The sequence below is a fragment of the Pteropus alecto genome, unplaced genomic scaffold, assembly GCF_000325575.1.
Source record: "Pteropus alecto unplaced genomic scaffold, ASM32557v1 scaffold146, whole genome shotgun sequence".
Lineage (NCBI taxonomy): Eukaryota > Metazoa > Chordata > Mammalia > Chiroptera > Pteropodidae > Pteropus > Pteropus alecto.
In genome coordinates, this window is record NW_006442107.1 from 32,320,045 (window position 1) to 32,336,166 (window position 16,122).

The 16,122-nt window shown below is 41.4% G+C and overlaps 1 protein-coding gene across 5 annotated transcripts in view; it reads left to right on the top strand.

Moving 5' to 3' along the window:
• The window catches only part of MTCL1 (microtubule crosslinking factor 1), a 111,767-nt gene that overhangs the window by 79,096 nt on the left and 16,549 nt on the right, over window positions 1–16,122 (top strand). For all 5 annotated transcript variants that reach the window (XM_025038607.1, XM_025038609.1, XM_015595762.2 and 2 more), the window contains 4 exons: window positions 1,033–1,263; window positions 2,448–2,642; window positions 10,341–10,508; window positions 13,750–14,004. In XM_025038607.1, the coding sequence (XP_024894375.1) occupies window positions 1,033–1,263; window positions 2,448–2,642; window positions 10,341–10,508; window positions 13,750–14,004 (849 nt within the window). The remainder of the gene's footprint in view (window positions 1–1,032; window positions 1,264–2,447; window positions 2,643–10,340; window positions 10,509–13,749; window positions 14,005–16,122) is intronic.

The window sequence follows — 16,122 nt, forward strand, 5'->3', positions numbered from 1 at the left end:
CAACAGTCTTGTTGATGTGTCTACCTCAGGCAGCCTTAATCATATTCCCATGGTTTTCGAACATTCATCTGGTACTTTAGGAAAACAAAACAAGACCCGCTGCCTTGGTTTTTGGCACAAGAGGGAGTGTTAAATGAGGAGAGGACAGCTGATAATGATAAAGCCGGCAATCTAATCCCACTTTCGGTCTGTGGGACAGAGCTTTCATCCCATTTTAGTTACTACAGATATTATTCTTGTGCCCTAGTCTGTAAATTAAGATTTTATTCGCGCCCTTTTGCTTAGTCATTATTGACACACAATTGCTTATCTCTTGGAAGAGTGCCTACATCTGTGCTGAAAAGCAGGCACTCGACGTAGAAATGGAAAACATTTCTTTTTCAGTAATGCTTTTATTTCCCTTAGAGTTACCCGTATCTAGTAGGAATGTGGTAGTAGGTTATGGACTTACCTTTCCTGTTTGCTCACCACTGTATGCAGTGGAGTAGTGCACGTTCATGTTCAGAGAGCCTGCTGGCCCCCAGCTCTTGCTAACAGGATCTCTGTTGGTCTCTCCATCAGCTTGCTGCTCCTCTCTTTCTGTCAGGGGCTGGGGGGCCAGAGGGCCCAAGAAGTCAAGGGGAAGGATCTCCATTTAGTCCCGCTTTACAATCACAATGTGCCTTTGTGTGCCAGCTTAGGTTCAGAGAGCAAATGGAATCTGCATGTAAGTCAGCTATAGCCATACGTCCAAGAAGCAATTTTCCTGAAGGCATTTAGAGACATCTAAAAATACTACTAGAGACTTGACCATGAAAAATGATTATAATACCTTACCTTGAAATAGCACTTGCCTTTGAATCAGAAAACTCATGAGGTTTTATAGATAGTAAACATCTCAAGGAGTTTGCTTAACTTTTGGTGGCTTCTGTGTTTCATATCTCACATGCAAAAAGATATAGATTGAATGGCAGTTCACAAAAACTCATGGTTAGGTTTGGATGGCAAATTGGGATATCTGCTTGTCACAGTCTTTCCTTTCTTCTGTTCAAGATGGAGGAGGAGCACCTCTGTGCCTTGAGGTGGAAAGAACTGGAAATGCACAGCCTAGCTTTGCAGAACACCCTCCATGAGCGAACCTGGACTGATGAGAGGAATCTGATGCAGCAGGAGCTCCGGTCTTTGAAGCAGAATATTTTCCTTTTCTACGTCAAACTCAGGTGGCTGCTGAAGCACTGGCGGCAAGGGAAACAGATGGAGGAGGAAGGAGAGGATTTCACTGAGGTAGCTCCACCTGGAGGGCTTGTTTTTGTATTGGTTTTGTTCTTGATCCTGCCCCTGACACTCCTTCTCCCTCCCCCTGCACACAAAGTCATTTTCTATTAGTTCAGATTATTTTGTCAAGTCCACCCCAGGCAATGGAGATGCAGTGGGTTGTCCAGTCATATGTGAGACCAAGAATTCTGAGCTGTCCTTTGACTTGGTTTTAAGAGTATATGAGTCGATATCTCCATTCTGCAACGAAGTTTTGCTGCCATCTCTTTTGTTGCTGGTCTATGAATTCATTCAAGTGATCATCCTGAGATTCTTGACTGTCTCATTCTACATTGCTGGTTTGTAAACCTGTTTTCTCTCCTCTTTTCGTTTAAGTTTTTTGTCTCTAAATGCCAGAGCCTGTTCTGCCAACGCAGTTTTATAACAGTCTCTTCTAAGCTCCAGATGGGTTACTTTTTTGCCATCTCTGAATGTGTATGTTCTCATAAGAAAGAGAACATGCCTCAGTTCCCAGATTCATGAGAACCAGAACAAAGTTATTTGCTTTCAGATGGATTTTATTGATTAAGTCAGAGTGACCCCAGCTCTGCAGGCTCCTTCCTGGCCTTGCTCTCTGGTGAGCACAGGGCTGGAACCACTGGTGTTCGGTGGATCTGCACTACTGGGCTGCTGTGCCGGCTGCTTCAAGGCATTGTGACTCTTGGTTTCCTTTTAGCTCCGAAAGACTTTTCATCTGCTTTTCACTCTAGTGAACAGTGCATGCAATTTTAAGTCATCCTGTGAATGGAAAGGTATGGTAATTCTGTTTCCTCAAGGTGAAGAAAGTCTTCCAGTGTGCTTCCAAATATCCATGACATAGAAAAGCGTTATCAAGAAAAACCTGAGTTGTAAAGTTTCATGTTGATCAATCTTTAGAGTTCCTCCTTTGATTTATAAAATCATAACTATAAGCAGTAATAATTTATAAATAGTAAAATTTCTAATCTTTTCTAGTATTTACTACATTCTGTGATATTTAAATGGAGAAGGTAGCCAAGAGTATAATGGCCGAAATGAGCATCTTAGCGGAAAAGGCTGCAAAGTGAAGACTTGATAACCCATAAAGTAGATAATTCTCCTCCAATCATAAAAATCAGGCTGTATAGCAGAAGGATTCGGATAGAGCAGTGATCATTATCTCCTGCTGTTTTCAGGGTGAGCATGCAGAGCCCCTCCCCAGACTTGGTGAGCTTGGAATCCAGGGGGACCCAAACGGGGATGGCCCAGACCAAGACGATAATGATCTGGGCTGCTCTTCGATGCGGGAGCATTCTCCGCACTCTCCTGTGCAGATCGGCGACCAGGGATGTCGGCTGCAGTCTGCAGATGGAGGGCAGTTCCACAGGCAGGTGGGTGCCAATGTCTCAGCCCCTTGTTCTGCCCACACCTGGGAGAGGAGACTCCTACTCAATGTCTGTGTCATCTTTTATCATGGGCTGGTGTTCTGAAGAGCAGAAGTTTTCTAACTTCTCTGGCTGACTGTGGTTGCCTGTTGCTGTATTTTTGCTAGACATCTTGTCAGTAAGGCTTTCATGTTAATGTCAGCCCATTAGTTTATTTGGCTAACATTTAGAAATAAGGGCCTTATTTACACATTAAGTAATAAGATCAGGTCAATCGTATCCCCTCAAGGCCAGCAAATGTGCCAAGAGAAAACAATGCATCCTGTAGAGTGGTCTGCGGCTTTACAAAGGTTGACTGTTCTTCCAAAGAGGCAAGAACGCTGAGTGCAGAGATCTCACTGAGCCAGAACTCAGAACCAATAGGTCTCTTCTGTCGACGTTTAGCTGAATGGGTATTGGTAGTATCACCAAGTTGGTAATGTAATGCATAAGGAGGAAAGAACAAGTCTTTTTTTTAAAAAAAGAAAATCCTCAAACATGTATAAAGTGTTTCAGGTATGTTTGGAGCCACTTAAAATATAATGCCGCAAATAAAAATATTTGTGACATTTCTTTAAAAAATTAGTGTGTGTAAAGAGAGGTAGGATTTCAGTGTATAACCTTAAGTGATTATTAGTGTTACCAAAGGCCACATTTATTAAGCACATAGATCCTGCTTAATAAAGCAAAAGATACTATTGATACCACCCGGATGTTTTGCACTCATACAAAATGGCAGCCATAGTGGGTTTGGAGTGTTGAGACCGTGGGAGGTCCCCAATGTTAAAGCTCTCTCCTTCCAGACTTCCTGATCTGGGTCTTTTCTGATCTTATGTTGCTTCTCTGAGGCTTCCACAGAGCTGAGCCTCAGGCCCCAAACCCGGATCTCTGGCTCCGGGGTGAGGAGCAGGGGCGAGTGGACCTTAGGTGCAGCAGTCACTCTGGGCAGGTGGGCGAGGCTGCAGCCGTTCAACCTCAAACATTTTGGGGCACTCTCTCTGCACTGGACTGCACAGCTGCGGCCCCTCCTTCTGCCCAGAGCCTCTGAGGGTCAAGTGGGAGAGGGCTGTCATCAGCACTTCAGCTCAGATCCAAGTGAGGAAAAGCAGTGATGTATGAGCATAGGCCTAGGGGAAATGTGTATTTTCTCCTTACTGCTTTCTTTCCATCTACGAATCAGATTTTCACAAACAAAGAGCTGTTTTCAATGCACCCCCCATCCACCCTTCATTTTCCCTGAGTAATATGACTCAAGAAAGAGATTATACTTTCAAAGCAATTTTTAATTAGTTATTAGGAAGTTTGTCATAATGCCAGTGTCCATGGGGAGATTTTAGCTCATGGTATGAGTTTTCCAGCAATGACTTTGTTAGAAAATAAAATGCTACCTTGCAAATAATTCTTTAAAATATACCAGTTTTATTATTTTTAAATGAGATGTTGGCAATCAATACTATAAAGTATCCATGATTAACTCAAATAGTATTTCTTGATTGTCACTTAGTCGTAAACCTGCTGTACTAAGATCACGTGTTGGGTGTTTCCCACGCGTGTGTCCAAATGCTTTGGAAATAGAAAAAAATGTAAGACATCTGGTTTTCTAAACAATAGTCATGGAACATTTTACCCTTGGGGTGAAAAATAATATAAAGTCACTCAGCTGGAACCTCACATTCGGTGTATTTTAATATCATTTCTTCCTCTTCTTCCAGTACTGATTTTTTAGCTCTTCCCCTTACGTTAGAGATGGACCCTTGAGTTTCTGCTTCGCACAGTGTGCAGTAGAAGCACGCGGATGGGCTTACAGGGTGGCGTTCAGCCGAGCAGAATCGTCTGCCTTTAATGGACCCGTCTCTCCACAGTAATTAAGTACACAATGCTATCCGTCCAAAGACAGAAGATTAATGAGCTCTACTGTAAGCAACAGCTGGTTCCTGAGAGCAAACGTTCTCAGTCAGGTTTGCCTGCCCTTTGGTGGCCTGGGTAGCGGGCAGGCAGCCTGGATGTCTTACAGAGTCACACCATTTTCCAAAACTCCGAGACCCTCCCCAGGTGATAAGCAGAATGAGAAATGTGGCCTAACTTCTTTCCCAAGGATAAATTTACAAGCAACATTTCCCAGGCCATGATCTTTGCTTTGCGTCATATTGAACATTCTCACAGTTGAACACAGTAAATAGCAACATTTATCATGTCCAGAAAGATTAAAGAAAAAAAAAAAACAACTACATAACTACATGTATCAAGCCAACCTTGGAAATAGTTCATGAAAATCATCAGGTTGGAAACGTTTGGTTCTGAGAATGTTCCCTGCTGACTGATCTATATAATCTAGCATCAGTGACTTGATTGTCCTCAAGAACAGTAAGCACTTTCAGTTTGGCCAGCCTCGTGGAAGAGCAGCGGCTGGAAATATGCAAGGACGTGTTGTATATTTCTCACCAAGCTCCTAGACCCTTGCCACTTCTTGCCACCACGTTAAGCTTTTGAGACTAGCACCCCTAAGGCTGTGTATGCATTTCGTATTCATCAGAAATTCCTAAAATCAAGTTTTTTTAAACACAAGGTGATTAATAGTGCCAGAATTATGACCCTGTGGTTCCAACAGCTAGTCTTCCCAGAACTGGATTAATCTATTAAAAAAGAAGTTACTTCTTCATTCAGAGATGTGATACAGTACTCTTTATTAAAGCATCTAAGTGTAAAATAAAGAACCCAATTTAAAATTCAGAGCAAGATCTAGCGAAATTATGTTTCATATTAGTCTTCAAGTCTTTGACCGGTCACTGAAGAGTCCCACGGAGGATCCAGTCTTGGGACTAAGTAGAATCTGCTTCCTAGGCCTTTGTCACTGATCCGGGGCTCATCTACGGCTCCTTGGACCTCTTAGGCTTCAGCTCACCTGGGTGCCCAGCAGCCTACTTTATGGCTACCCACCTTCCTGCTTTGCCCTAGATGCGGAAACTTCCAAAAAGATTGCCTCTTCCAGACAAGGCCTGTACTTCAAAACTATGATCTGCCCTAACTTTTTTTTTTTTTTTTTGTAATAAGAAAACTCTCCTCTTGATCCTAAATGGCTTTTACATTTCATTTTGAATGTTGTACCATGGTTTATTCTTCAGACTCTGTAACTTTCTATCCTCACCCAGGAGATGTGCAACTCTATATAAAAGGAACCATACCAGAGCATTTTATTTTTGCTGTGCATTTTTATATGTTTGTCTCTGTTACTGTGGAAATAGCATTAGCTGAGGATGAAAAGTCTCAAATCCTAAAGGAGACTTAAGGAAAGGACTCTTTCCGCCCCATACCCACCTCCCAGAGTTAACCACGGTTGGCAGTTTAAGACATGCCTTTCAAAGTGCGTAACAAACTTCAAACCTCGCTGATGAGTATTTCTTCCCAGTTGGCCACTTGATTTTCATCAGACCTGCCCTGTTTCTTTGAAGCCTTTGTCTGCTACCTCTGTGTTTATAATCTATTAAATATATGTCCATTAGTTGTTTCACACACCCACATTTATCCTTAGAAAACTCTCAGTGAAAATTATGGTGGCCTGCAGGCACAGAGCCTTTGTGGCCAGGATCACCTGGTATATTCTCAGCCAGAAGCAAATGGTTTCTGTACATAAATGAGTCTATCATCTCTGTAAGCCACAATCATAGGTTATATTTTCAGGGACAGTCTTCAGTGACTCATTGTCTTTTATCGGTGAAGGAATAATGATTCTAAAAAGGAATCTTAAAATTAATCGGAATGTAACAATGAAGGTAAGAATGACAAATAACTTATTTATTAAAATGCTTCTGGATGTGCAAATGTATCCTTTCTGGTTTGTCTCACAGAAAAGGACTTGTCTTGGGACTCTTGCTGTTAGAGGAGTTACTTTTATTGAATGTGGCATGAGGTCTCTCTCTTTATATGTATCAAATAGGAACTATGCAGTGTGTTTGGCAGGTCAGGGGCAGCTACCAGAGCATTCCAGAACTCCCTGCCTATGTCTAATAGCCTAAATGAAGGGGAGGTGGAGGCTATCACCTCTATTTTGTGACTGGATTTTTGTAGATCAGCCTTAGCCACAGGTCCATATATCTGTTCCAACTTCAGATTAAAGCCAGTTACAAAGTTGACAGCTTGGATGCGAGCAGAGGTAGTTGATGATAGTTTAGCTCTTTCACAGAATTATGATTCACAGGTCTTAGAAATCTTAGGCAAGAATGATTTTGTAAAATTGCTGGCATTGCATCACAAATAGCTTGGTATGTTACCTTTTCCGTAAACTTTTTTTCACTTTCTAGTAATAATATTTATCGTATACTTAGACAGCAGTCTCTTTGGCTGATGTCTAACCTTGAACCTGTTATAAAGTTTAACACTTTATAGCACAGTCAAGCTCCTGATTCCAATTTAGGGATTATTTTAAGCCTCACCAAAGAAAGATGAGCTTAGAAGGGCTGAAATGCCCTTAGACTGGGGTGAAGAAATAGTGGAGCCATTTTATTCTGCTTTTTTGCAAGAAAACCAACCAGCTCATCTGGAAGAGATTGAAAAGTTGATCTTTTTTAATTGAAATTGATCTATACTTAACAGATACATAAACTGAAAGGTTGTATAGCTGGGCTTCTGGTACAGAAGGTTCAGACACTATGCATCCAAGAAGACTGTCACCTAAAAACCTTTAAATAGACCAGAGAGTCTTTGATCCACTCATGCCTTGATTTGGGTCATCTTTTGACCCAAAACATAGCCCAATAAGGGCCACCGCCAGAGAAAAAGTGAGAGAAGTAACTTCTAGGTATTTTTTGGCGGGGAAGGGGGTAGATCACTATTATTATTTCCCTTGATATGGAGGATAAAATTCATTTCACGGAGATTGGATGGCTTCTCTAAGGTCAACTTAAAAAAAAAAAAAAAGCTAGGCAAGGAATGATGTCAGAATTCAAATATCCTGGTTTAGTTTGTTCAGCCTGGGATGGAACAGACCTGGATTGCAGTCTGGGCTCTATTCCTAGCAGTGAGACGTTAGCAGTACCTTCACGCTGTGGTTCCTCCTCTACAACACGAGGAACATGGCAGTATGAAGCCAGGATGGATGTGAAATGTAAGGTCATGTAGGTGAATGATTTAGCATACCCCCTGGCCCACTGGAAACAATATTAATTATCATTACTGGGGGTTTTGTACATGAAAAAAAAGCTATTTAGAAGGATTATGCCCCTTTATGGCTCATTCTGGATCTTTAGAAATTTTTACTGGGACATCAGTTCTTGCTTCTGTACACCAAGGCAGAGTGATAGTGTGGTTTCTTGCCATGCAACATGCTGCCCCTGGGTGATTATAGTAACAAGTACCAATAGCTTGGACTCTCTGAGCTCTTGCTCCCTTGGCTACTTTTACCCCAAAGCAATTTTGAGCTTCTTTCGTAATGATGAATATTGTACTGATATAATAGAACATAATGTTGATTACTCTAACCCAAATGTACATGAAAACATTAAGGCTAAATTTTATTTCCTCTGATATATGCTAATGCAAAAAAGTGATTACTTCCAGAGTAAGTACTTCTACATTTTCAGTCTGCGAAAGGACTGGCACATGAACCCCTGCTTTCGAGGGGTACAAGTTCTGGTCCTAACATTGTCAGAGCTGTTTGGTTTAGGGCTAAAACCCCCAAAGGCTGACCACATAGGAGACTTGGGATTCTTAAGGAGCTATCGATTACATGTTAAAATTTCTCATATGATTTTCTACTTTTTCTTCAGTGACAACTACTCCAAAGACTGAATCAAAATTATTATCATTATTTTATGCTCAAAATGCTTTGACTTAAAAAGTAGTGATACTTAAAAAATTTTAAACTCAAAGATGAAAATACCAAGTAAATCTACAATAAAATATACATAATCTTTCAACAGATACTATACTTAAGATGGTGTGTATTTCTGAAAAGATTATTGCAACACCTCTTCTCACTCACCTGTACTTATATAGTTTTTAAATACTTTCATTATAGAGTTTAAAGAAACTATTCTGCATTTATTACAATTTCATATATTTCACAAGCATCTTTTTGAGTATAGTAGTAATTTATCTATATTCAGATGGTTGGAAAGTATTCAAGGTAAGAAAAATCAAGAAGTAATAAATGCTAACAAATAGACCTTTCTACTTGGTTGAAAGTCTACTGTATCTAATACTGTAGCTCTTCGTATAAATTATGGAGGCAACTGGAGTTTTCAGTAAGTAACAAATCTGCTCAAGTTAAAGAATTTCTCTTTCCTAATTCAACTTTATTTAAATCCAAACATACATGCAAAGTATCTTAAATTCTTCCCAAATGTGTTTGACCATGTTTGTATATGTACATGTGTGTGTTTAGTGGATTCACTAGATCGTTTCAAAAGCACACTGACTCCACACGATAGAGAAAAGGCGACGTGTGTGCAAATCCCAAGCTAGAGACGCGAAGGGCCCTCTCCTTGCTGCTCTTAGCATGAGAGTTTTATCAAGTACGGGGGATTTGCCTGAGAGTAAGGGCTCTGTCTACCCATGGTGGAGACAGCCTGCATCCAGCAGGACTGAGAGAGCTTTTATTCTGCCTGCCTCATAAATGTATTGAACAAGTTTGCCCTGAGATCGTCTGAGAGCACTTTTGTGTTTTCTGGAGATGGGCTCCGATTGGAAGAGATGGGCTCATGTGGTTTTTGTTATTCAGGTATAGAATTGATTCAGTGTATTTAATTCATTTGGACTAATCTTTCTGATAAAATACCCTTGCTGAAACATACTGAGATCGCTATCATGGTTTTGAAATGTGCCTTCAAAGGGCAGGCCAGTTTTTAGAAAATATAAAATCTTTAAGTTAGGTATAAGCAGATTAGTAATAAAAATCCATTTTTCATTTATCAGACCTGTTTGCACACTTCACAGGAGCCGAGCATTGTGGGAAACACGGGAAATGTGGGGCGGGTCAGGCTTTGTCTCTCCCGGGGGCACTTATAGTTGGTGGTACAGGGACGCCGGGTAGACAAGTAGGAGCTTTGGTTTTTTCTGCTGTTAGTGAAGTGGAAAGGAGAGGGCCAGTTACTTCATCTCAGTGGACCACAAGGAAGCCTTCACGAACAGGTTAAGCATTTACTGTTGGCTTTAATTATTAAATCTCAAAAGTCTCCTCTGGCCCATGGCCATGCTTGTCATATATATCACCTCTTAGTAACTACAAGTCAGAAGATGACTGCTCTATGTTTACAAGAGACACTAGACCTTTATTAATTCCCTTCTGGTGCAACAGCTGGGTTTAAAATGACAGCATACATAGGTAAGTGTTTGTATTTTGTTATATCTACATCCTTAGGAGAGCTTTGGACGTCTGAAGTCACACAGAGCATCCTGGACGCCAGGGCTCCCTGTGGCCTCCTGTAGCTTCCTTCTGCTCCAGGTTCCCATAGCACCAGTCTGATCTGGCCCCTCCTATTCCAGCAGGCCTTTAGCAGTCTCATCCCCAGGGGACCGATGACCTGCATGGGGACCCCCTGGCTCTGTGCCCATTGTCAGTGGCATCTTAGGAACGGCCCAGCACCGCCTTGATTTCCAGGCTCCTCTCCTCTTCTGGCCTAAAGAAAACCCTTTCATGAGGTTGCAGAGTCGACCCCCCTGTCCCCACAGATGGTGGAAAACCAGCAGCTGTTCGGCGCACTGAAGACCTTGCTGGAGGACTTGCGCTTGGAGCTGCAGGAGGACGAGCACGCTCGGCTGCGGCTGCAGCAGCAATACGCCAGCGACAAGGCTGCCTGGGACGTGGAGTGGGCTGTGCTCAAGTGCCGCCTGGAACAGGTACCTGGCCCGCCCAAGCTCCCCTGGGACAGGTTAGGAGGAAGTACGGTTACTCAGATCCATAGTGAGTCTAAGAGAAAGAGGCCTCCAAGGAGAAAACCAGGAGCAGCTGCCTCCTGTCTCTTCTTCAAGCTCCCAGCACTTCTAAGGCACCTTCTTCTCCCCTTACTCCCCACTAAGCAGCATTTTTCAAAGTAGCATTTGTTCTCCCATTCCACAGTGAACAAGGTTGTGTTTAGCCCCAATGAAGGTCGGCCAGCATGAAGTTGTGATCAGAGTGTGCTGACATAATTTAGACAGGAGCTATGAAAAAGCAGATTGTAGTTTAGGCTCTCTGAAAAAGGTAAACATGTGCTTTCCTTTAGATTTCTCCAAATACTGAAAAGAGCTATAGACTTTCCACTACATGCCCTAGAAGTCTAATCAATTTCAGTGTCTCTATTTACACCAAAGGAAACGGAGTCCCAGAAGTTGCTGGTCTCCAGTTACAGAGCCTAGTGCTCACGGGGGCAAGGGAAGGGGGGCAGGTTCCTGCCCCACACCCCCAGTGGGGTGGAGCCTCTGGAGTGATTTTAGACTTTGGTAGGATTGTTAAGATCAGACTGAGACAGAAAATTCTTTTCTACAATTTCAGAAACATCTCCCTGGAAATCCTAAAAGCTCTGTCACTTTCTACACAGTGTCTGCTTGCTCAGATTGTTTCTCCAGACCCTTGATCTTGATGAGGGAGGAAAGGTCTTTGCATCTTTGATAATCTATTTTCTAGGCCCCATTTTGAGGCAAACCATAAAGTAATTAAAATTTTATGTGAATTGGCTCGGTCCTGTATACACACACACAAAATTGCCCAGAAAGGAGACATCTTCCGGCCTTAATAAAAGATGAACGGCCCTGTCATGTCAAAAGAAAACAGCCCCCCTGTTCACCTGCATTGCCACCTGGCTCAAGGGAACATTGGTGTCAAGCTCACAACCCTAGGAAGAGTGAAGACACACACAATCTTCTCTGCAGGAAAGCTGCAAAACATAGGAAAACCAAAGCGGCAGGCAAGTCTGGTCAGATAGCTCAGCCTCTGACCCAGTTACAAACCCTGCCCACTGCCTGGTATTAGACTCTTACTAGATGCTGTGTTTATGTTAGGACACATCCTGAACAGTCAGCAGCAGAGGAAGAATGAGTAAGGACACTCTCTGATGAGCAGCTGCCTTTAAACTTATTTAAAAATATGTTTATGGGAGAAAAAGCTAAGTATTTTCAAAGACATAAGTATAGCTAAGGAAAGGAGGCATAATCTTTGATGCAAGTCAAATTCAAAACATTCCATCTTTGTTTTAGGGGAGCCTGGTATCTACCCCCTTTTTTGCACAAATAAAGCCTCAGGGAGTATCATTAAACACCATTAAATAAAGCTAGGACTTCAAGCCTAGAAGCCAGGTGGTGATAGGTAAAGATTCATCTTCTGCCCAAATTGCTTAAGAAGTTCTTTAAACATTTGCCACACAGGAAGTAATGAATGTGAGTGAGGCCAGTTCATTTATAATAGTCCCATTTTTACCTTCTTTTTAAAAGCAAAACAGATGAATTTTATGAAAAGTTAAGTATTTTCTCTCAGGGAAGGCCATTTTGTGTCAATTCACAAGTCTGTGATACCTTCAATTTACTCCTCAGTCAGACCTTAGTCTAAATGCCAAAGATCCAGTAACAAATAAGATATTTCTTGACTGGATTCCTAATGCAGTCGGAGACCCAGACAAGGGCTATAATTTTTAATAGTGTGACAAGTGCTCTGCCAGGCCTGTACAGAGGGCTGCCAGGGAATTGGGGCATGCAGGGCACACACTTTGACTTGAGGGTTTAGGAAAGGGTTGTCCCTGAAAGTCCTATTTTGAATGAATTTCAGAGGATGAATAGGAGTGGGTGCACCAAAAAGGAGAGGATGTGTCAGACAGAAAAAGAACACGGTGAAGAAAGGAGCATGTCACATCTGCAGAGCTGCACCTAGTCAGATGTGAGAGAGAAAAAAGGAATGCTCAAAGAATTGAAATGATAATCCTAATTTTATCATGGAACTAAAGCATTTTGACTTGCTTTTTAAAAGGTTATTCTGGCTTCAAGGTTTAGAGAATGGATTAGAAACCATCAGATTTAAATGGATTAAGATGGGTCTTCCAGTAGAATTCAGGCATCTGCTGAACTAGAATAGAAAAAAAAAATACATTGGTAATTTCACGAATCTTTAACTAAAATTTATTATGTTCTCCAACAATAACATGCTCCCATTCGTCTCTCCTGTCCTCTGTGCTATTGTCATACAGCTTACTTCTACATGTTCTAAATACATTGCAACTATTTTTGCTTTAGACAATCAGTTATAGTTTGAAGCAATTAAAACTAGGAAAAATGACTTTTATATTTGCATGTATTTATGCCATTTCCAATGTTCATTTTTTGTGTAGATCAGTGTCTGTTGGTATCGCATCCTTTCTTTCTGAAAAGTTCTTCTATCATTTCTTGAAGTACAGTTCTGGCTGGCAATATTTTTTTTTCTTTAAATTTTTATATGTTGAAAAAGTATTCTTTTTCTTTATTTTTCAAAGATACTGTTGTTGACTATAGAATTCTGTCAAGATTGCTATTCCTCCCCCCACCATGTAACCCCTTTAAAGATGTCACTCCATTGTCTTCTGACTTGCATAGTTTCCAAGGAGAGGTTTGCTGTCATTCTTGTCTGTTTGCCTCTGTGTGTGGTATCTTTTTTCTCAGTCTGCCTCCAAGGCTTCTTCTTTGGTTTTCAGTAGTTGAATTTATGTCTGGATGGGTGGGGGTTTTTTTCTGCTTGTTTGTTTGTTTTCACTATTTAACCTCCTGGGTGTTTGACAAATATTTATTGTGGGTGCCTAGGTTCCATCACTGCTCCATCACCAGGTTCCATGTCGGGGCTAAGAATATAGAGACAGACGTGTACCTGTCCTCAAGGAGCTCTACAGAAGGACAGGCAAGAAGTGATAGTGACTCAGCGTAGGGAAGCGGAGCTGAGAAGCGGACTGAGGGAAGCTTACCATTCTATGGCAAATGTTCATAAATAGAACTTTAAAAGTGAAAATGGTTTCTTCCATGGGATTGGTCAAATCTTGGTTTAAACATGTTTCCAGGGATAATGCATTAATGCACTGAGATTTTTATTCACCTACAATGTAAAACTTGGTGCAAAACTCAGTTCCTAAGTTTTTCTCCTTGACAGCTGGAAGAGAAGACTGAGAAAAACTTTGGAGAACCAGGTTCTACCACGGACAACAAAGGGGCATTTAAGAAGGAGAGGGAGACACATCAGAAGCTCCTCGCTGACAGTCATGGCCTGGTCATGGAACTGCGCTGGCAGATCCATCACAGTGAGAAGAACTGGAACCGGGAGAAGGTGGAGCTTCTCGACCGCCTGGACAGAGATCGGCAGGAGTGGGAACAACAAAAGAAGGAACTCCTGTGGAGAATAGAACAGGTAACGAAGCACCCAGACATTGGAGAACAGGGAAGAGAGTGGAGATGGCTAAATTGACCTGGAAATCAGAGAACTAAGGAGGGAAAAAAATCAGGCTGCTCAGAGATCCTTAACTACATTAGGATGTTTCTTGGGTCTCCAGAGGAAGAGGAAGAAATAATAGAACTTTTAGTATTGGAGACCTGGGTTCAGCTTTTCCATTATACAAATCTTTTCATTGCAAAGTTTGTAGGTAACTTTCCTGTGTGTGTCTGTGTGCAGTGTGTTCGTATGTTCAGGGGTGGGGGTGGGATTACTTTTAAACAGAATTTAAAGACTAAACTTGAAAGATGAGGTTATTTCAGGTCTTACAAAGTGATTTCTGCCAAAAAGCAAATTAACTTTTAAATTTGCCACTAAAAATGTGGTCACGGTAATTGCTCCAGCTCGAATGGAATTGTTGTCCATTAGTAAAGAAACTGCTAAATTAAGTTGGAAGTCAGGCTATTTGCACCTGCTGTGGATATTGCTGAGCTGTAATTAGATAGAACCATAGTCAGGGGAGGTAGCTGGTAGCTCATTGTCCTCAGCTAAACAAATGATTCAAAAACTCAGATGAGACAGAATTGTTTTTCTACTGCTCAGATCATCATTCTCTGTATTGCATCAGACTTAGGACAGTTTGCATAGTTGTGGTTGTGCCCTAAGTGATGCACAAATTACATTTTCACATTAAATTATTGAAGGTTTGGAATTCCTCCCTGGCCGAATTTTTACATAGCGTATATTTTATTTATTTCAGCCTGTCACATTTATAAATTCATGAGGCCTCAAGGAAACACATTAATCAATAAGAAACTGAGTTCAGGAAAAATGACCTTATTACTCTATTTCAAATACCCATACTGCCTGCATTTATGTAGGAGCCTTTTGAAAAATGTGCTCCATTATCACCAGACATGGTGCCTGTGTTATGCAGGTGCAGTGGTAGAGGTTAGTTTCTATATACCGTGGGAGAGTGAGAGAGGAAGAATAAACTGAGAGATTTGGAGCCTTTGGCTCAGAAAGCCTTGAGAATAAGGAAGTGCACCACAGATAGCTGAAGTTCTTCCTAGGTAGGATTACTCACACACCTGAGTCATTATCTTGAAATTCGATATGTCTCATTTCAGAATTCCCCAAATTCTATCAAAGGAAAGTCGGCCACTTCCTGTTTGGCCTAGAAATGCCAGAACTTGAGGAGAATCTTCTGTATTAAATCCCCTGTACACTTGTGCCTTATTGAATGGATCAATTGTTGAGTGGATATTGCAGGGACAAAGTAGCATATGTTCTTATGAAATGGTCACAGATTTTTCATATCCAACTTTAGCTAACCAGTATCATCACAGTATCGTAGTAACTCAGGCACCCTGTTACCATGGAGGTTCCCTCCTGGCCTTTCCTCCAGGATCTCTCACTTTGTCTGTCCCTTCCATAACCCGGTTAGACCATCACGATCCCTGCCCTCCTAGGTCCCCTTTGCCTGTTAGCCATAGGCTTATTGATCTTGTCATGGCTTCACTTTGGAAGTCACACCTTGGATATATGTTAAGCAGGTCTTTAAGGGTTTTATTTTACTTTTGAGAACAAGGAATTTCTAGTAAAGGAAAAATTGGTAAGATATCCCATGATATTCAGCTTTCGAAGAGTTAATGACTAAGGGATGAACAGTCACCTCATTTTAAGACTATGTTTTGGAAAGAAAAGAGGGGGCAGGAGTTGAACCCCATTCTCAAATTGTCCGTACTGCAATAATTGTCAGTACTGTCAGCCCCAGAACGTCAGTCCTCAAGGTTCACATCTGAGCACAATGGGTTCCGGGCATTCATCTGTTCCTGAAATCTGTTTGTGTGGTGGATCCCACAGGCTTTGTACAATGATTTCACTGCTGTTTTTAGAAGAGGATTTGTTGCCAGTGAATGATGCTTCAGATATGCAATGGTGGCTTTCAAAAATAAATCTGTCCTTTCCCTAAAAATATTCAAGATTTTAAAAGAAGACTTTATAAATCTTGGTGCCCAATCTTGAAAAATAAGTAAAGCAGTTATAGAAATTCTCTATGAAAGAGGAAATTGGCTGAAGTGTGTTATGTGTGTG